General features: G+C 50.0%; 1 protein-coding gene across 2 annotated transcripts in view; it reads left to right on the forward strand.

The window, feature by feature from the left end:
• The window catches only part of TTLL6 (tubulin tyrosine ligase like 6), a 39,134-nt gene extending 18,113 nt beyond the window's left edge, over window positions 1-21,021 (forward strand). For both annotated transcript variants that reach the window (XM_045488523.1, XM_045488524.1), the window contains 8 exons: window positions 2,308-2,533; window positions 4,017-4,192; window positions 6,762-6,950; window positions 7,515-7,689; window positions 9,096-9,356; window positions 17,282-17,651; window positions 18,545-18,781; window positions 20,331-21,021. In XM_045488523.1, coding sequence (XP_045344479.1) covers window positions 2,308-2,533; window positions 4,017-4,192; window positions 6,762-6,950; window positions 7,515-7,689; window positions 9,096-9,356; window positions 17,282-17,651; window positions 18,545-18,771 — 1,624 coding nt within the window. In that variant the 3' untranslated portion in view covers window positions 18,772-18,781; window positions 20,331-21,021. The remainder of the gene's footprint in view (window positions 1-2,307; window positions 2,534-4,016; window positions 4,193-6,761; window positions 6,951-7,514; window positions 7,690-9,095; window positions 9,357-17,281; window positions 17,652-18,544; window positions 18,782-20,330) is intronic.
• Window positions 21,022-21,424: the final 403 nt, after the last annotated feature.

A 21,424-nucleotide genomic window follows, 5' to 3' on the forward strand; every position in this document is an offset into this window, starting at 1 on the left:
TCCTCGAAGGCCCTTCGGGCTCGCTAAGCTTCCATACTGCCTTCTCCGATCTGGTTCTAGGTTCTGGTGCAGCCATATAACCACTGTGAAACCAGTCGTCTCTATGGGCCTCTGTTTCCTCATTTAATCAGATGAGAAGATTCGGTTCCATCTCTGAGGATGGACTATGGGATCTGAGTCAAGCCACCCACCTTCCCGTTTCTGGACCCCCACGACCCTCTGGTCAACGTCAGCCATAGCCCGTAACTGCTCTGGGTTTGGTGTACATGTTTGTCTCGTGTCCTTGCTTGTACTTAAGTTCCCTGAGGGTTAGAGCGATGCCCTGGCCTTCTGGGCACCTCCCATGTTGCCAGGCAGAGTCCTTCTTTCCTTCTGTCCCTCCTTTGTCCTTCGCTCTTCTCCCTCTTCCCTACCTTCTGAGGTGATCTGCTTCTGACGCTGACTGCCTTACCCGCCCCCAATTCCCCTGTCCCCAGCTTGAGGCCAGCGGCACCCCCGGTAAGTCCCCCACCTGGTACACACTCAGCAGGAACAGTGGAGGGGAAGACAGAACAATGGGAAACCTGGCAGGGCTCGGGGTGGGGGGGGGCAGAGACCAGGCCCTCTTCATCTTTCGAGGTGCCTGGCACATAGCTGGTGTGTTAAATTGAATTGGCTAACCACTGGGCGTTATGAAATTACACGATAATGGATATTCATTGTGATGTGCCTGAGTCATCAAGAAGAGGTTACGCCATGATTTGCAATGTCTGTTATAAGAAGTGTATAATCTATTTTGGAAAGATTTATTTCCCAATTAGGCAAATTAAATACATTTTTTTTTTTTTTTTTTGCACTTGAATGGATTGGCTTCAAGCGATCTGGAAAATTCGTTTATGGGCAACGCTTTATACCCTGACAATGGCGGGGGCGGGGGGGGAGGTGGGCTTCTGTGTTCAGTGGCCTTTGCTAATCTGTCTTTACATGAATGCATCCTTGGTTGGTCGTTTTCATATGTGGGTTGACTCCCCAGATGGTCCTTAGCTTCCCATGGCCGCGGGATCGTGAGTTTCGCATGTTCAGCAGACCCTCGGCAAATGTGCGTTGACTGACTGCTCCCGCTTCCTCCTTTTTGGCCCCATTGGCTGGGGTCCCGTGAGCTCTTTGCACTGCCTTGTGAGCCCCTGTCTCTTGTCTTGTCTTCCCCTCTGCTCTTCCCGCCCCTGTGTCTCTCCCTCACACATTCCCACTTCAGCTCTGTGTGCGCACGCGTGTGCATGTGAGCGGGTGGCTGTGTGTCCCCACCGCCGCCTCTTAGACCTGTCAGCTGTGCCCTTTCTCTGGACTGCCCAGCTCTGAGCTGGCCAGAGCACCCCTTCAGACGTTTCCTCACAAACCTCTCCACACGGGGTAGACGTCCTCTGATCTGTGTAATAGGGTGACCAGCGGGTGACCAGGGGTTTTCTGGGATGTGAGACTCTCAGTTCTAAAATCAGGACTGTCCTAGTTTGCCTGGGACAGTTGGTAACCCTCTCTGTGGCGGTGCCCTGGGGCTGCGTTTTCCCTGTGGATAGTCCTAAAGCAAAGTTTCTGTGAATCTAGTGTCCCCAGAAGCCCCTCAGATGGCTGGCGTGGGACCCAAGTATTGGTGTTCTTAGAAGGCTCCCTACGTGTTTCTTTTTTTTTTTTTTTTCCAACGTTTATTTATTTTTGGGACAGAGAGAGACAGAGCATGAACGGGGGGAGGGGCAGAGAGAGAGGGAGACACAGAATCGGAAACAGGCTCCAGGCTCTGAGCCATCAGCCCAGAGCCCGACGCGGGGCTCGAACTCACAGACCGCGAGATCGTGACCTGGCTGAAGTCGGACGCTTAACCGACTGCGCCACCCAGGCGCCCCTCCCTACGTGTTTCTAATGAACACCAAAGGCTGAGAAACCATTTGCCATCAAAGCCAAACCATAATGTAGGATGTTGGGTGGTTTCTTTTTTTTTTTTTTTTGCACCCATTAAGCTTTCCACCCAGAATACCTTGTCCCTGCCCCGGCCTCACGGGTGTTTTCTGGGTCACAGTGAAAGTGCCCAAGCCAGGTCTTATGTGTCATTTTACCTGCACCCACTTCAGGGCCGCAGAGGCTTGAGGCCTGTGGCCCTGTATCTCCTGCAGGCCCCTTCTGAGCTGACACAGCCCTGTTGTCGCCCTGCACCCCGGGCGTCCATCCCCGTTAACTCCCGGGACTTCTCCAGAAGTTTCTCGGTGCCAGCGTGAGATGGCCTTAGCTGACCAGAGGGGGGCCGCTTTTGCCTCACGGCCTGTGGTTTCCTTCCAGGAAGCTCTCCACCTTCAGTGTGTACATGGAGAGCCACGGCTACAACACGGAGCAGGTCTGGAGAGATATCGAGGACGTCATCATCAAGACGATCATCTCCGCCCACCCCATCATCAAGCATAACTACCACACCTGCTTCCCCAACCACACACTCAACAGCGCCTGCTTTGAAATCCTGGGCTTTGACATTTTGCTGGACCACAAACTCAAGCCCTGGCTGCTGGAGGTAGAGGGGTTGGGGCGAGGGGGGAACACTGGCCCCTCTTACTGGGGTCGGCGGGGGTCAGGCTCATGCCTTCATCCCCCCTGCTCAGCCAGATCCTCGCAATCAACCTCGCGGCCAAGCCGGTTCATCTGCCCGGGGCTTGCTGCCCGGGGCTGAGAAGTGGCCACCAGAGGGGGTAGACGGCCAGGGATTAGCGAATTCCTTGTGCCTTCTTGAAGTCCACCCAGAGCGGGGGTGGGGAAACCGTTGATCTCAGGCGCAGAAAGCCTCCAAAGACAGCTTTGTCTTTTGTAATAGAATCATCTCCCAGAGAGGGGGTGTTGTTCATCAGAACTGGGTGATGATATTCGAGATCAGACAGGAGCTGCCAGGCCTGGCTGTCGGGGGCTTGGGCCACTCGGTTCCAAGCACCAACAGAGAGTGGGCTGGTGTCTGTGGCCGCGGGAGTGGGTGGAGAGCCGCTCAACGAGGTTCCTGTCTCCCCCAGACCCATGGCAGGGTGCCCCGCAGCACGTTACGTAGGGCGTCTAAACAGGACGGACTTTTCCGCGAGCAGGAATGAGTTCTCTCCCACCTCCACCGGTCTCCCCCTCAATCCTGCTCAGGGTCCCGAATGCATCGCTCTGGTTTCTTCCCCACCTCCCAGCCTGACCCTTTGGACTGGGTCTGGGTCAGCCAGACCCTCTGGCTGGTCTCCCAGCCAGACTCTTCTATCTGTCCTATGGGATGGCATGTACCTGAGAGAGCACGCACACCAGGGGGAGAGGAGACCAAAGACGGGGCACCCCTGATGCTTCTCGAGAGGAAAGGCCTGATGGGACGGGCGCCTGGGTGGCTCAGTCAGCTCAGCGTCAGACTTCTGTTCAGGTTGCGATCTTGTGGTCGGGGTTCGGGGGACGGAGCCCTGCACCAGGCTAGGCACAGTCAGTGAGGAGCCCGCTTGGGATTCTCTCTCCTCTCTCTGTCCCTCGCCTCCCCCCTCAGAATAAATAAACTTCTAATTTTTTTTTTTCAACGTTTATTTATTTTTGGGACAGAGAGAGACAGAGCGTGAACGGGGGAGGGGCAGAGAGAGAGGGAGACACAGAATCGGAAACAGGCTCCAGGCTCTGAGCCATCAGCCCAGAGCCCGACGCGGGGCTCGAACTCACGGACCGCGAGATCGTGACCTGGCTGAAGTCGGACGCTTAACCGACTGCGCCACCCAGGCGCCCCAGAATAAATAAACTTCTAAAAAATCATAAAAGAAAAAAAAAAGAGGAAAGGGCTGAAATATACGCTGGTTAAACCCGAGGATATTCTCCTTCCTCCTTTTCTCACTCTGGCTGCAGTGTGGACTCCCTCTCCCTGTCTCTCCCCCCTCACCTGGTAACCAGGGCCCCAAGCTGGGCTGAGGCTGCTCCCTGGAGGTGGCATTTTGGCCTCACTCCCTGCCTCCTCTCTGGACAGCCCAGCCCTCCCCCTCCCCCCGGTGCCTTCACAGGTCAACCACTCTCCGAGCTTCTCCACCGACTCCTGGCTGGATAAAGAGGTGAAAGACAGTCTGCTATATGACACTTTGGTCCTGATCAACCTGGGAAGCTGTGACAAAAAGAAAGTCTTGGAGGAGGAGAGACAACGGGGGCGGTTCCTGCAAAAATGTCGTTCTCGGCAGACCAGGTACAGAGGTGTCCCGAGACCCTGGAGACCCCACTGTCTGTGACTTCCCTGCTCCCAGTAACACTGGCCTGGCCTGGTCCTCGATAGCCTACTAGTTATGTGGCCTTTATGTCACTTCTCTGAGCCTCAGTGTTCTTTCTGTGAAATGGAGCCAGTGATACCTAAGTGGAATTAAATGAGATAAAGGTTCATCACAGTGCCTGGCACGATAGGGTGTGTTAGAGACCGTGAGGAGTCTTGCCTGCTGGGGGCAGGCAAAATGAGTGAAGGGGGTTAAAAGCTACAGACTTCCACTTATCAAATAAATAAGTCATGAGGATATGATGTAGGGCATGGCGACTATAATTAGTAAGACTGTATTTGCATGTTTGAAAATTGCAAAGAGAAGCGCCTGGGTGGCTCAGTCGGTTAAGCATCCGACTTCGGCTCAGGTCGTGATCTCACGGTTCGTGAGTTCAAGCCCCACGTCGGGCTCTGTGCTGACAGCTCAGAGCCTGGAGCCTGCTTCCGATTCTGTGTTTCCCTCTCTCTCTCTCTCTCTCTCTCTGCCCCTCCCCTGCTCATGCTCTGTCTCTCAAAAATAAATAAACATTTTTTTAAGTTAAAAAAATAAAGTTGCTAAGAGAGTAGATCTTAAATGTTCTCATCACAAGAAAAACATTTTTGTTAACTGTATGGTGATAAATGTTAAGTAGACTTATCGTGGGGATCGTTTCATGATATATAACAATATCGAATTGTGTTGTACACCCGAGAAACTAACAGGGTGGTATATGTCAATGATACCTCAATTAAAGCAGATAATTGCATTTAAAAAAAGAATCTTGGGGCGCCTGGGTGGCGCAGTCGGTTAAGCGTCCGACTTCAGCCAGGTCACGATCTCGCGGTCCGTGAGTTCGAGCCCCGCGTCGGGCTCTGGGCTGATGGCCTGGAGCCTGTTTCCGATTCTGTGTCTCCCTCTCTCTCTGCCCCTCCCCCGTTCATGCTCTGTCTCGCTCTGTCCCAAAAATAAATAAACGTTGAAAAAAAAAAAAAAGAATCTTGTCCCGAGTTGGTGGGGAGGGAAGTCAATTCTAACAAATGATAATCCTATTTGGAAAATTAGCTTATATGTGCAGAAAGGGGCCTTTTGAACAGTTTTACTGTGAGCATTCTTTTTTTTTTTTTTGTACTTAAAAATAGGAGATTGGGGCACCTGGGTGGCTCAGTCGGTTAGGCGCCGGACTTCGGCTCAGGTCACGATCTCACAGTTCGTGAGTTCGAGTCCCACGTCCGGCCCTGTGCTGACAGCTCGGAGCCCGGAGCCTGCTTCGGATTCTGTGTCTCCCTCTCTCTCTGCCTCTCCCCTGCTCACGCTCTGTCTCTCTCTGTCTCTCAAAAATAAATAAATGTTAAAAAAAATTTTTAAATAGGAGATTTAGTTATAGACAGAACTATATCCCGGGTATGAGTTCATTAAACATAAGATGAAGATTCAGGGATCACCAATCCCCAAATTAAAACCATTCCTTCATTTTTGCTGAAAGACCCATTGGTCTGTCCTACCCCATGTTACCTGTTGGCAGGAGCGAGCGCCCCTTACTCCCCAAGTGGCAGCATCTGCCTTTGAACAGGGGCCTTCATTCTGCGGAGCGATTCTCGTGTCTGAAGAGCCTGAACTTGGTGGAAGAAATGCCTTTGTGGCTTTTCAGATCCCCCTGAAGCCCCTCTCCTCCCATGAGCAGAACCAACCCTTGGCGGGGGGTGGTGAGCTTCTGACGCGGAGGCAATAGCATCTACTTTGTGACAGCACTGTGTTTCTCAGGGCACTTTTGCGGGTGCCCCGTCTTCCCTGTGAAGACAGGTGGGTAGCGGGGGGTGTTGTATGGTCCTGTCGTTGGAGGTAAGGAGACCAAGCGTCTGGGAGGGGAACTGACTTGCACGAGGTCGCCCCGCCGGGAAGTGACAGGTCTGGAGCCAAGAACCCGGGGAGCGTGCCGCTTGGGACTCCTCCGGGCTGCCTTCCACTGAACCGGCTCTGTCTCAACTTCTCCAGGAGGAGGCAGCCTCCCTTAGGGAGGAGCCGGGGGTCTCCCCTGAATCATCCGCTTGGTCATGGCTTGGCCCCCCGTGCTCTCGGTTTCCCTGCTGTAAAAGGGACTCATCATTCCTCCCCCTCTGACCTCCAGCTCCCCGAGGGACTGTGAAGGAGAATGAGATCATCGCAGCTCATAAAAGCTCAGCCAAAGAAGCCCTCACATTTAGCAACCTCTCCGGAGGAGGGAAATCAGGGCTGCAAAGGGGGAGGTGGCCACAGTCCGCCTCCTCCGACCTGAGCCAAGGGGAAATTGGGATCTCGTATGACGAGAGACCTTGGTGAGCAGCCTAACCAAGACTGTCCTAACCAGCGTTTAGTGCCTCATGACAACGGCTGTCCCGAGAGGGCTAGAATCAGTCCCGCACGTTTATTTAGCAAATACGGGTTGACCGCCGTTGTGTGCGAGGCCTCCGCCTGGCCCCAGGTGACATCCAGCTTGGCACGTCCCTTCCTAGAAAATCTACAGCAGCCTTGCATTCTGTTCCCCAACAGGATCGAGGAGGTCAAGGGTTTCCAGGCGGTGTGGTTAGAGAAAACTGAGAAATACGAGAAGGAAAACTGTGGAGGGTTCCGCCTGATTTATCCTACTCTGAATGCGGAGAAGTATGAGAAGTTTTTCCAGGGAAACAACTCTCTCTTCCAGAATACTGTTGCCTCCAGGGCTCGGGAGGTGTATGCCCGGTAGGAAGGCTCTGGGTGAGGTGGGTGGGTGTCAGGGTGGGGGGGACATTATACTTGACCTTTAGGGTGACTGGCCTGGCACAGCGAGGAGGGTCTTTTATTTATTTACTTTTTTAATTGTTTAATGTTTATTTATTTTTGAGAGAGAGAGAGACAGCATAAGCAGGGGAGGGGCAGAGAGAGAGAGGGAGACACAGAATCCAAAGCAGGCTCCAGGCTCTGAGCTGTCAGCGCAGAGCCCAATGTGGGGCTCGAACCCACAGACTGTGAGATCATGACCTGAGCTGAAGTCGGACACTTAACCGACTGAGCCACCCAGGAGCCCCTATTTTATTTTTGAGAGGGAGACAGAGTGCGAGCCGGGGAGGGGCAGAGACAGAGGGAGACACCTCCTGCTCTGTGCCCTGCAATGTCATGGATGCAGGCCAGACACGCTGGGGGAAGGACACGTGGAGCATTGCCTTTCTTTGCCGAGTCTCATCCCCCCCCCCCCCTCTGGGGACAATAGCCCGCATTTGCAGCCCACCCCTCACCTCCCTGACGCTCGCTGTTCCTCACGGACAGGCAGCTGATCCAGGAGCTGAGACTCAAACAGGAGAAAAAATCCTTCCAAACGAGAGAGAAGAAGGCAGAGACGCAGGGGGAGTCGGCTGGCGAGCGAGCGAGGGGCAAGAGCGTGAGGAGCTGGCCACAGAAACCACAGCAGGAACACAAGGCCACGGCCCCCGTCTCCAGACAAGTAATCCCGGCGGGGAGGGGCGCCCATGTGCCCAGCACCCTTCCTCGGCTGGGGCCGGTCCGTGGGGGGCTGCCGAGGAGGCCCCTGCCCAGAGCCCTGACACACTGAAGGAATGGGGGGCTGCACGGAGGGCTGAGCCCCAGGAGGCGGGGGGGCCTGGAAGTCACAAGGAGCCCGGCGTCCTTCAGACGCTCACCAGCCCTCCAGTGGGAGTGAAAGCAGCTAGGAGGCCAGGCACGGTCCCCATGTAGGCCGCGGGCTCCGGGCCCACTTGTACTCATAGGTCCCACCTCCAGCTTGGGTTGGAATGCTCGCCTCCAGCAGGCCAGGGGCACAGCTGGGGTGGGGGTGGGGCGCAGAGAAGAGCATTAGGGACGCAGGACCCTCCCCATTACATGGGGTGACTGACCACAGCTGGGTCCTTCCAGCCTGCCCGCTGCTCAGAGTGTGTGGCCCAGCCCCGGCCTGTGGGCCAGCTGTCCAGTTGTCCTACCGTCTGAATCTTTGGATTCCCCCTCTCTGCCACACTGTCTCTTCTGGCTCGGTGGAAGGACTCACACTGGCTTTTTTGGACCATCTCCTTTTTCTCCAACACTCGCCTGAAGGGGCAAGATTAGAGCAGGATCTTTTTTTTTTTTTTTTTCTATGTTTTTTATAACTTTGTTAGGGTCGTAGGCCCTTTGAGAATCTGATAAAAGCTATGGAACCTCTTGCCAGAAAATATACAAAGGTACAGTTTTAAAACTGCAGTCTTTGGGGCGCCTGGGTGGCTCAGTCGGTTAAGCGGCCGACTTCGGCTCAGGTCATGATCTCGCGGTCCGTGAGTTCGAGCCCCGCGTTGGGCTCTGTGCTGACCGCTCAGAGCCTGGAGCCTGTTTCAGATTCTGTGTCTCCCTCTCTCTCTGCCCCTCCCCCGTTCATGCTCTGTCTCTCTCTGTCTCAAAAATAAATAAACGTTAAAAAGAAAATTAAGGGCTGCCTGGGTGGCGCAGTCGGTTAAGCGTCCGACTTCAGCCAGGTCACGATCTCGCGGTCCGGGAGTTCGAGCCCCGCGTCGGGCTCTGGGCTGACGGCTCGGAGCCTGGAGCCTGTTTCCGATTCTGTGTCTCCCTCTCTCTCTGCCCCTCCCCCATTCATGCTCTGTCTCTCTCTGTCCCAAAAATAAATAAACGTTGAAAAAAAAAATTAAAAAAAAAAAAGAAAATTAAAACAAAAAAACTGCAGTCTTAAGCGGCTCGAAGATGCCATGAAACCATCCATGAGCTCTCTAGAACCACGGATTAGAGACACTTTGGTACCAATTGCTTTCCTTCTCTTCTCCTTGGCACCTACCCTGGGTGCAGATGCATCTGGAAATGGACACAGCTGGGTTCCCACGGGCCGTGTTTGGTTTCCTCCCTTCCCAGAATCTCCAGCCATTGACGTTAGTGTCCTGCACACCTGAGTTGCTCTTGAGTGTCAGAGATGCAAAGACAAATGAGACAGACAGCAGCCTCGCCCCGGAGGCCCCCACAAAAGAGGCCGGCCCTGCACAGCGGCACACCTCTGCACCTGACCTGAGGCACTCGAGCCTTCTCGGCTGCCCGGGGCTGGAGCTCGGTAACCCCCTCTCCAGAATCAAGGAGGTCAAGTCCGCCTCCGCAGTGAACATATTCACCAGCACTGAGGTGAGTAGCGTCCTCTACCTCCCCAGAGGGCTGAGCTCAGGGGGCGGTGGTAGGAGGAGTCTTGCTTTCTGGTGCCTTCTCTACCCCTGAGTCCTCACTGTCTGTCTCTGAGTGAGCCGCTCAAGCCTCGATTTCCCCACCTGGGAAGCCCAAGTTGTGGAATAGCATACCTGCTAAGAGAACGGACCCTTACTTCTAGGGCTTTTCAAATGTTAATCACAGGGGTGCCTGGGTGGCGCAGTCGGTTAAGCGTCCGACTTCAGCCAGGTCACGATCTCGCGGTCCGTGAGTTCGAGCCCCGTGTCGGGCTCTGGGCTGATGGCTCGGAGCCTGGAGCCTGTTTCCGATTCTGTGTCCCCCTCTCTCTCTGCCCCTCCCCCGTTCATGCTCTGTCTCTCTCTGTCCCAAAAATGAATAAACGTTGAAAAAAAAATTTTTTTAAAAATGTTAATCACAGGCCCACCAAACGCTGGGTCACGACTGTACTTTAACTACTGGAAAAGCTTCAGCGTTGTTGGGCCTCAGCTCGGTCCAAGTGCAGTATAGAGCGGTGTAAGTGTTTTTCAAGTTTCTAACCATAGCCCACAGTAGAAATCCATTTTATTTCATCCGTACGTAGACACACACTGAAAAAAAACTTTCCAGAAAAGTGCTTAGGGGGGGCTCCTGGCTGGCTAAGTCGGTTGAGCAAGCGACTCTTGATCTTGGGGTTGTAAGTTCGAGCCCCATGTTGGGTGGGGAGATCACTTAAAAGTAAAATCTTAAGGGGCGCCTGGGTGGCTCTGTCGGTTGGGCGTCTGACTTCGTCTCAGGTCACGATCTCGCGGTTTGTGAGTTCAAGGCCCGTGTCGGGCTCTGTGCCGACAGCTCAGAGCCTGGAGCCTGCTTCGGATTCTGTGTCTCCCTCTCTCCGCCCCTCCCTTGTGCATGCTCTGTCTCTCTCTCAAAAATAAACATTAAAGGGGCGCCTGGGTGGCTCAGTCAGTTAAGTGTCCGGGTCTTGATTTGGGCTCGGGTCATGATCTCGTGGTTCATGGGATCCAGCCCCACATCGGGCTCTGAGCTGACCGCACGGTCCCTGCTTGGGATTCTCTCTTTTCTCTCCCTCTCTTTCTGTCCCTCGCCAACTTGCACGAGTGCTCTTGCGTGCATGTTCTCTCTCAAAATAAATAAACTTAAAAAAAAAAAAAAAGGAAAAAGAGGTTTAGAGTGGTGCCTGTTGCACAGGACTCCGGAAGCATTAGCTGTTATTTTAATATTCCTGTGACTTCTTAAGACTGCCTCTGTTCTCTTCTCATTAATTAATTAATGACTCATTAATTAATTAAGACTTAAAGCGGTACTGCTTAACTCTAAAGAGGTTTTCAAAAAATAAGGCAACAACATTTTATTGTCTTTTTTTTTCTTTTTTGGATTTCTTTTTTTTTTTTTTTTTTTTATTTATTTTTGGGACAGAGAGAGACAGAGCATGAATGGGGGAGGGGCAGAGAGAGAGGGAGACACAGAATGGGAAACAGGCTCCAGGCTCTGAGCCATCAGCCCAGAGCCTGACGCGGGGCTCGAACTCACGGACCGCGAGATCGTGACCTGGCTGAAGTCGGACGCTTAACCGACTGCGCCACCCAGGCGCCCCACTTTTTTGGATTTCATATGCAGAGGGCTGATTCAGTAAAAATCCTTGGTTCATTCAAAGCCTTTGTGTCTTTCATTTACTTATTTTTTTCCTTTTATCTCTATGCTTATCCACCATCTTTGGTTAGTGTGTTTCCTGGCAAAGTAGAGATTTTTTTTTTAATGTTTATTTTTGAGAGAGAGACAGAAAGAGTGTGAGCAGGTGAGGGACAAAGAGAGAGGGAGACACAGAATCTGAAGCAGGCTCCAGGCTCTGAGCGGTCAGCATAGAGCCCGACGTAGGGCTTGAACCCATGAACCGCGAGATCATGACCTGAGCTGAAGTCAATGCTTAACCCACTGAGCCACCCAGATGCCCCAGGAGAGATTTTTTTTTTTTTAATGCATGCACTTAAACTTTATTTAAATGTGATTGGGTTATTTATCTCATTCTATGACCCAGTCTTTTTCTTGTTGAGCTCTGTTTTTTTTTTCTTTTCTTTTTTTAAGATTAAATTTGGGTGCATTGAAATGCTCAAAATTTTTGAAAAGTTTATGTACTTAAGTAATCTCTCCACCCAATGTGAGGCTTGAACTTGAATCCAGAGTCACATGCTGTTCCGACTGAGCCAGCCAGCCACCCTGAAATGCTCAAATCTTAACTGTACGATTCTTTTTTTTATTTTTTTTAAACAATTTAAAAAAAATTTTTTTTTTCAACGTTTATTTATTCTTTTTGGGACAGAGAGAGACAGAGCATGAACGGGGGAGGGGCAGAGAGAGAGGGAGACACAGAATCGGAAACAGGCTCCAGGCTCTGAGCCATCAGCCCAGAGCCCAACACGGGGCTCGAACTCACGGACCGCGAGATCATGACCTGGCTGAAGTCGGATGCTTAACCGACTGCGCCACCCAGGCGCCCCTGTACGATTCTGACAAATAAACACATCTATGTAATCTCTATCCCTGTCACAGTGTAGAAGTTTCTGACATCTCCAGAAAATTCCCTCCTGCCCTTTCCTGGCAATTGTCCCCCTCACCTCCCCCCCCCCCTTCCCTGTGTCCGTCATTCAAGAACAAGGGATCCTGACCTTGGCTTTTTTGACCTTGGACTATTTTGCCTATTCTAGAATCTTATATAAATGGAATAAAATAGTACATATTCTTTTGTGTCTGTCTTCTTTAGCTGAATATTATATCTGAGATCCGTTCATGTTGTTGGGTATATCAATAGTTGGTTCTTCATTGCTGAATTATAATCTATTGTACAAATCTACTGCAGTTTATCATTCTCCTATTGATGGACATGTGGGTTGTTCCCAGTTTTTATTTTTTTATTGCTACTGTGATTAAAGTTTCTATGAACATTGCTGTAGAAATCTTTGTGGACATATGTTTTCATTTCTCTTGGGTAACTACCTAGAAGAAGTTTGCTAGGTCAAAGGGTAGATCTGTGTCGAACTTTATAAGAAACTCCAAAATCTTTATTTAAAGTGATTGTATCATTTGTACATTTCCACTGACAATGAATGAGAGTTCCATTTGTCCCTCTGTCCACATTTGGGGTTATCTGCTTTTTAAATTTCAGCTACTCTACTGACTATTTGTGATTTCACTTTGTAGTTTTAATTTGCAGTTCCCTGGTCGTTAACTGTTTTGAGACTTTGTCAGGTGCATGTTGGTCATTCGTATTATCTTTCTTTGTGAAGAGTCTGTCAAGTTTTTGCTTCCCTCTCTTTTAAAAGTTAGGATTTTTTATCTTTTTATTATTGACTTGTAGGAATTCTTTGTATATCCTGGAAACCTGCTTATTCTTTTTCTTTCCTTTTTTTTTAAGTTTTTTTTTTTTTTAATCTTTATTTTTGAGAGAGAGATGGACAGAGCACGAGCAGGGGAGGGGCAGAGAGAGAGGGAGACACAGAATCCGAAGCAGGCTCCAGGCTCTGAGCTGTCAGCACAGAGCCCGACTCGGGGCTCAAACTCACGAACTGCGATATCATGACCTGAGCCGAAGTCGGACACTTAGCTGACTGAGCCCCCCAGGGGCCCCATGGCTTCTTTTTCTTACTAGTGCCTTTGATTAGTGAAAAGTTTTAATTTTGATGAAGTTTATCAATTTTTCTCTTATTGCTTTCTGTGTCCTATTTAAGAAATTTCATGTACTTCCAGGTCATAAAGATGTTCTCTTAGTTTTTTCCTAAAAGCTTTATAGCTTTAGCTTTGTGTATAGGTCCATGGTCCATTTCAAATTAATTTTTGGGTATGCTTGGTGATGGGAACCAGGGTTTGTTTTTCCCATATGTGTTGCTATTTTGAACACTATTTTTAAAAAATTTTTAGGGGCGCCTGGGTGACTCAGTCGGTTAAGCGGCCGACTTCAGCTCAGGTCACGATCTCGCGGTCCGTGAGTTCGAGCCCCGCGTCAGGCTCTGGGCTGATGGCTCAGAGCCTGGAGCCTGCTTCTGATTCTGTGTCTCCCTCTCTCTCTGCCCCTCCCCCGTTCATGCTCTGTCTCTCTCTGTCTCAAAAAAAAAAAAAAAAAGTTAAAAAAAAATTTTTTTTAAAGACTTTTTTTTTTTTTTTTTTTTTTTTGAGAGAGAAAGAGAGGAGGCAGGGGAAGGACAGAGGAAGAAGGAGAGAGAGAATCTTAAGCAAGCCTTCATGCCCAATGTGCAGCCTGATGTGGGACTTGATCTCATGACCGTAAGACCATGACCTGAGCCGAAATCAAGAGTCAGACGCTTAACCAACTGAACCACTCAGGCACCCCTCTAACACTGTTTATTGAAAAGACTTTGCTGTGGGGCGGCTGGGTGGCTCAGTCGGTTAAGCATCTGACTTCGGCTCAGGTCATGATTTCCCCATTTGTGGATTCGAGCCCTGTGTCAGGCTCTGTGCTCTTTTATTAGGCACACGTTTGCAATTATTTTGTCTTTTTGATATATTGACCCTTTTTTCAATCATGAAATGATAAAATCCTCCTTATCCCAGATAATACTCCTTGTGTAAGGATCTATTTTGTTTGACATTAATATAACCACTTCAGCTGATTACGGTTAGTATTTGCATGGTATATCTTTTTATTTTCAACATTTTTTTCTCATTATATTTAAAGAGGATCTCTTATAGGCAGACATAAGTGGATCTTGCTTTTTTAATTTTTTAAGGTTTATTCATTTTTCAGAGACAGAGACATAGTGTGAGTGGGGGAGGGGCAGAGAGAGAGAGGGAGACAGAATCTGAAGCAGGGTCTGAGCTGTCAGCACAGAGCCTGACACGGGGCTCGAACTCACGGACCATGAGATCATGACCTGAGCTGAAGTCAGACGTTTAACTGACTGAGCTACCCAGGCGCCCCGGATCTCATTTTTTTTTTTTTATCCGGTATAATAACCTCTGCTTTCTAATTAGGGCATTTACTCCATTTTCATTTAATACAGCTATTAATACCATTGAATTTAGAGCTGAAATTTTGTTGTTTTCTATTCATCTCTTCTGTTTTTGCTTTTTTCCCTTGTGTTCCTCCTTTTCTGCCTTCTTTTGGGCTAGTCGAAAATTGAATTTTTGTGGGCTGCCTGGGTGACTCAGTCAGTTGGACATCCTACTCTTGGTTTTGGCTCAGGTCATGATCTCATGGTTTGTGAGTTGGAGCCCTGTGTCAAGCTCTGTGCTGACAGCATGGAGCCTGCTTGGGATTCCCTCTCTCTCTCTCTCTCTCTCTCTCTCTCTCTCCCCCTCTCTCTCTGCTGCTCCATCATGCTTTCTCTCTCTCTCAAAAACAAATAAACTTAAAACAAATAAAGGTTTTCTTTAAAAAAAACTGAATATTTATGGGGCGCCTGGGCGGCTCAGTCGGTTAAGCGTCCGACTTCCGCTCAGGTCATGATCTCGCGGTTTGTGAGTTCGAGCCCCGCGTCGGGCTCTGTGCTGACTGCTCAGAGCCTGGAGGCTGCTTTGGATTCTGTGTCTCATTCTCACTCTGCCCCTCCCCAGCTTGTGCTCTGTCTCTCTCCCTCTCAAAAAGAAACATCAAAAAAAAAAAAAATTAAAATTAAAACCCTGGATATTTGTTAGTTTTAATTCATTCACTTAGTTAGTGATAATTTTTGCATTTTTTTAGTGGTTGTTCTAAGGATTGCAAAATGCATCTCCAGCCTGTCAGAATCTACTTAAGAGGTAATGGATTTCATTCTGAATATAGGAAAATTATTCCCTCTTTTGTGCTAATGTACATTATAAATCCCACAACACGGTGTTATAAATTTTGCTTTTTTGAGCTTTACTTTTTTAATTAATTTTTTATTATTTTTTAATGTTTATTTACTTTTTTTATGTTTTTGCTTATTTTTGAGAAAGAGAGAGAGAGAGAGAGAGAGAAAGACAATGTGAGCAGCGGAGGGGCAGAGAGAGAGGGAGACACAGAATCCGAAGCAGGCTCCAGGCTCTGAGCTGTCAGCACAGAGCCCGATGCGGGGCTCAAACTCACAAACCGCGAGATCATGACCTGAGCCGAAGTCAGATGCTTAACTGACTGAGCCACCCAGGTGCCCCTAAACTTTATTTTTAAGTAATCCCTACCCCCACTGTGGGGCTTGAACTCAACCCTGAGATTAAGAGTTCCATGCTCCGATCACCTGGGTGGCTCAGTTGGTTAAGTGTCTGACTTCACCTCAGGTCATGATCTCATGGTTTGTGAGTTCGAGCCCTGCATTGGGCTCTGAGCTGACAGCTCAGAACGTGGAACCTGCTTCGGATTCTGTGTCTCCCCATCTCTCTACCCCTCCCCTGCTCATTCTCTGTGTCTCTCTGTCTCTCAATAATAAATAAACGTTTGAAAATTAAAAAACAAAAAGAGTTCCATGCTCCACTGACTGAGCCAGCCAAGAGCCCCCAAAATTTTGCTTTAAACAGTCATAATATTTAAAAGAATTAAGAGGAAAGACTTAAAAAAGAAAAGTTCCATTTTCTTCCCATCTTCTTTTTCTTTTTTTCTTTTTTTTATTTATTTATTTTTTTAATTTTTTAACGTTTATTTATTTTTGAGACAGAGAGAGACAGAGCATGAATGGGGGAGGGTCAGAGAGAGAGGGAGACACAGAATCTGAAACAGGCTCCAGGCTCTGAGATGTCAGCACAGATGTCACGGACCGCGAGATCGTGACCTGAGCTGAAGTCGGCTGCTCAACCGACTGAGCCACCCAGGCGCCCCTTCTTTTTCTTTTTTTAATGAGAAGTCAACGGTACTCATAATATTGTCTGCTGTATATAATGTGTCATTTTTCTCTGGCTGTTCCCTTTATCTCCAGATTTCAGCTCTTTGACTGTGATGTCTATGGGTATCATTTCCTTTTGGAAGAGTTTCTTTTTTTTTCTTTTTTTTTTTAAAGAAATCTCCACCCCCGGTGTGGGGCTTGAACTCACAACCTCGAGATCAAGAGCCCCGTGCTCTTCTGACTGAGCCAGCCAGGCGCCCCCCCATCTGGATGCCATTTTATTCGTATTCGTTCTACTTAGGAGTCTTGAGCTTATTGGTCTTGTGAATTGCTGTCTTTCACCAGGTTCGAGAAGTTTATGGCTACTAGTTCTTCAAATGTTTCTTCTGCCTTATTTCATTCCTCTCTATTTCACTGCCTCTATGACCGCTCTAGGTACCCCAGAGAAGAAGAATCATACAACGTTTATACTGTTGTGTTGGGCTTATTTTACTTGGCATCACATTTTCAAAGTCCACGCATGTTGCAACATATATCAGAATTTCTTTCCTTTTTAAGGCCGAATAGTATTCCATTGGATGCACGTGCCTCCTTCTGTTTCTTCTTTCCTCTGTTGGTGGACAAACGGGTTATGTCCACCTTTTGGCTACTGTGAATAATGTTGCTGGGAACATTGGCGTATACACTTTTTTGGAAAAGGAGTTATCTAATAACTCATTCGGTATGTATACCTAGAAGCAGAAATGCTGAGTCGTAGTGCATTTGCAACCTTATTAACTGTTTCTAGATGGTTCACCAAAATGGCCGTACCAGTCTACCTTCTCATCGGCAGTGCCTGAGTGTCCCTGAATACCTATTTTTTGGATGAGCAATCTCGAGTGTTTAAAATCTCTCGTGTATTAAAAACAACAACAAAGAAAGTTCTGTGGACACACCCCGATCCTCTGCCCTAATGTTTGTTTAACCAATTCCTGGTGAGGAAACCATTTGACTTAATCTTTCTTGCTGCTGATGAGCTTGGCTTACTTTGTTGGAATCCAGAAGGCATAGGAAGGAGCCCTAGGCTTCGACAGTCTCATTTCGGGCTATTTTCTCTTCCAGCCCTTAACCTCAGTGGAAACCTCTCCAGATTCCACCACCCAGGACTCAGACTCCCCAGAGTCTCTGCCTAGTATGACCGCGAAAACCAGCTCTGAGTGCAGTAGCCCCAAGACGGACAAGGCGGTCTCCTTGAAATACAGGCAGCACCACATCTCCCAGCACCTCCTCCAGGGGAAAATCTCGAAAGTTTCTCTGCCGACAAATTCCCAGAGCTTCCTAGGAAATCTGAACCAGAGCTGGGCTTCGCTGAAGAGTGACGCGAGGAAGCAGAGTCTGATGTCAGAGCTATTCACCAAGTTTCCCCTAAGGGAGAAGCTCTCCCTGTTCCCAGCTCAGGACAACCCAAAGCTGGTGCTGAGTAACAAGTCACGTGAGTGCCAGCGCGCATGGCATGTGCCTAGGGGTTGGAGCCACCAAGGGAACCAATCCTCATCTTTGAGGAGTGGCCATTCTGGGGTGGGGGATGCAGCCCCTGCCCTCAGGCAGATGGGAGACCCCAGCCTGATGGTGGAGACATAAGCCATGTCCTTAAGGAGTCTCTAGTCTTACCAGAAACACAAAAAAAGGCAAAAAAAAAAAAAAAATTTTTTTTTTCTTTTAAATGTTCATTTATTTATTTTGAGAGAGGGACAGAGAGGGAGGGAGAATGCGAGCGGGGGAGGGGAAGTGGGAGAAGAGAGAGAGAGACCCCCATGAACTGTGAGATCATGACCTGAGCTGAAATCAAGAGTCTGATGCTTAACCGACTGAGCCACCCAGTGCCCTGAGATCTTTTTTTCTCCTTTTAATGTCTTATTTATTTTTGAGAGAGAGAGAGAGAGAGAGAGAGAGAGAGCAAGCGGGGGAGGGGCAGAGGGAGAGGGAGACCCAGGAAATGTCTGGGCTGACAGCAACGAGCTCGATGAGGGGGCTCGAACTCGTGAACCGAGAGCTCATGACCTGAGCTGAAGCCGGATGCTCAACCCACTGAGCCACCCAGGTGCCCCGCTCCCCCCTCCCCCCCCCCAATAGAATGCTTTTGACAAGTACCCTGTTCAATTTCCTGCTTCTCATTCAAATGACCTGCATCCAGCCGAGTCACAGGGTATTGAGTGAGGGCCATTCAGTCTGGCAACAGGAAGAGAAACTACTTGGAGGAGAGGAGCAGTGGCTGATTCGGATTGAGGAACCTCAGGCGGTTTGAGGCCAGGGGACCCTAGTGGGAGGTGTGCCGAGTCCAGCGGCACACGTTGGTTGATGATGCCAATGACTTTGCCTTTCCAGAAAACCACTCCCTGCCCTGGGAGTGCTGCTGGGGCGGCCAAAGCTCTGGCAGGAAGAGGCGGTTGCACGTGTCCTCCCTTGTCCTCCTGCACCATCGTCCGAGCTACAATGTTTCTCTGAAGGATCTGCTGGTGGTCGCCACCCCAGCCCGACTGGATCCGAGGCCTGGCCGAAGCCACGGGGGAAGCGTACAGTCACTGCCGGATCGCTGGCCCAAGAGGATGTGAGCGGAACTAGGTAGGTCCGCCCATATCCCCTTCGCGTGCTTGCTGATTGGCGGGCACCACAGGTACGTATTTCTGGAATGTCGGACGGGCAGGTGGATGGCTGGAGTGATAAAAGACATACGTACTGGAGCAGAGGTCCGAGTTCTGGGGCTTTCTTTGGTCAGTGTCATACCTTCCACACGTCAAGGCGATGCACCATATCTCACGTGATCCTCAGGTCACATGCTGCGAGGTTGGCACGAAGACATCATTACTTTGTCCTCAACTCGCAGATGAAGAGAATCAAGGCTTGGGGACATTAGACGACTCGCCCAACCTCACACAAGTGATGGGTTCTGGACAAATAACCCCGTGCTTCTTCCTCTCTACTGCTCTGCTGTGAACGTAGAGCCCATCTTGACCCCTGGGAAGAAAGGAGCCCTGCCGTGTTTCTACTTAAATCACTATAATCTCATCATCCTGCCTCTGGAGCCACTTTCACGGTGGATGGGTCACTGAGTCGAGGCCTTCAGAGGTGTCAACCGTTGAGTTTTTGGAAGACACGTAGCCCCTTGGGTAGATTTTAAGATGATTAAGAGCGGGGGGGGGGGGGGCGCCTGGGTGGCTCAGTCAGTTGAGCGTCCGACTTCCGCTCAGGTCATGATCTCGCGGTCCGTGAGTTCGAGCCCCGCGTCGGTCTCTGTGCTGAGCGCTCAGAGCCTGGAGCCTGTTTCAGATTCTGTGTCTCCCTCTCTCTGCCCCTCCCCCGTTCATGCTCTGTCTCTCCCTGTCTCAAAAATAAATAAAACGTTAAGAAAAAAAAAAATTAAAAAAAAAAAAAAGATGATTAAGAGCTTGCTAGCCTGGGGTGCCTGGCACCCCGCTGAAAATGGTAGCTGCAGCGACGATGGTGACCATGAGTAGGATTATGATGATGACACCGTGCTGATGGGGACGAGGCCCAAGACACACGTGCCTCTGATGCACTAACCGCTTTGCAGACATTTTCTCGATCGCCAAAGCAACTCTCCGTGGTGAGTACCATCGTGGCTCTCTTTTCTCACAGGAGAAAGCCAAGGTTCAGAGAGGTTAAATAACTTACACAAGGGCACTCAGAGCTCCCACGCCTGGGCGCTTAGCCACCAGTCTCTCTGACCGGCCACGTTGGCTGCTCTTTAATGACCCGTATCAAATGTGTGGGGCTGTAAGGACACTTAATGTTGTGCAGGTGAAATGAGTTTCTGGTGACTGTGGCTGTGAATCACCTGCTACTGGGTAGGCGTGGTGAAGATGAGTTAATTGACTTGAATATTTTAGAGGCCATTTTAGAGGCCATTTTAAAGGAAACACATAGGGGCACCCGGGTGGCTCAGTCGGTTGAGCGTCCGACTTTGGCTCAGGTCACGATCTCACCATCCGTGAGTTTGAGCCCCGGGTCGGGCTCTGTGCTGACAGCTCAGAGCCTGGAGCCCGTTTCCGATTCTGTGTCTCCCTCTCTCTCTCACCCTTCCCTGCTCACTCTCTGTCTCAAAAAAAAAATTAAAGGAAACATACATATACCTTTTTTTTTTTTTTTTCAGAATCAGACCGGATCTCTGCCATTGTTTCCCTTTCCACGTCGTATTCCCAGGAAATGATTTATCTTTTCTTAAAGTGTCTACAACGTCCATAGGATCAACGGAAAGTTTTCTTTCCTCATCTAGATATCCTGGTCTTACAACTGCCTCCCATTGACATCACTGGGCCAACAGCCTTGCCTTTTGTGCCCTCCCAGTTAGCTTCCGGTGCTGAAGGACCGTGACTTAGGAGTATTGGAGCTGCCCCAGGATCCACCCCAGCTGCCCCACCAGTGGCATTCCTACGGGTCCCTCAGATGGCATCGTCATCCAGAACACTCCCCCCCCCCCCCCCCCCCCAGGTAGAGCAGGTGAAGGGAGGCATGTTTCAGGGAAGGACTCAAAGCTCCCAGGGATGCAAAGCCCCCAGTCCACCAACAGGCCTGTGTCAGTTGGCTTTCAACCTTGAAGAGAAAAGACAGAGAAAGGGCCAGGCCTGAATGGAGCATTCTGAGCCCTGAGACCTGACCTCCTCCCACCCCAGCCACCTCTGTGCCCAAACACCTTTGTGCCACCTCCCTCACCGGCCCACATCGATCCTGCTGATGGAGAAAGAATCGAGGCGAGAGTGCCCAGCGTGCAATGTTTCTTCCATCAACCGGCAGAAATGACGCATCTTCCCCTCAAGTGTACATTAATAAATCGCCACGCTCAATGCCAGGGTGGTGAGCCTGATCCGGGGGGGGTATGGGAAGGGGGAAGGGGGAGAGATCGTTCTCGCAAGCAACTCCTTGGTAAGAAAGCTCCAAATTCACTGAAAATGCATCAGGAGCCTTTGAAGAATTTCTTTGGATGAATGGTAGGCCCTGCCCTCCTTGCTGGGAGGCTAGTGCCCAAGGTGGCCCTTTGCGCAGGGGGCGGGGGGCACGGTGGCTGCTGTGTGCCTGTCCAGCATCAGTTCTGGCTAGACTCCGGGTGTAACATTTCATTCTGCCCGTTCATTCTCTACCCTCTCCAGGAATGTGATCCAAGATTTTGCCCCTCTTGTTTTTCCTGAGTGAGAGCCCAGGAATGAGGAGCTTTGGAAGCGGGGCGGGGGTGGGGGGGTTGGGGCAACG

This window comes from Leopardus geoffroyi, chromosome E1 (assembly GCF_018350155.1).
Source record: "Leopardus geoffroyi isolate Oge1 chromosome E1, O.geoffroyi_Oge1_pat1.0, whole genome shotgun sequence".
Classification (NCBI taxonomy): Eukaryota; Metazoa; Chordata; class Mammalia; order Carnivora; family Felidae; genus Leopardus; species Leopardus geoffroyi.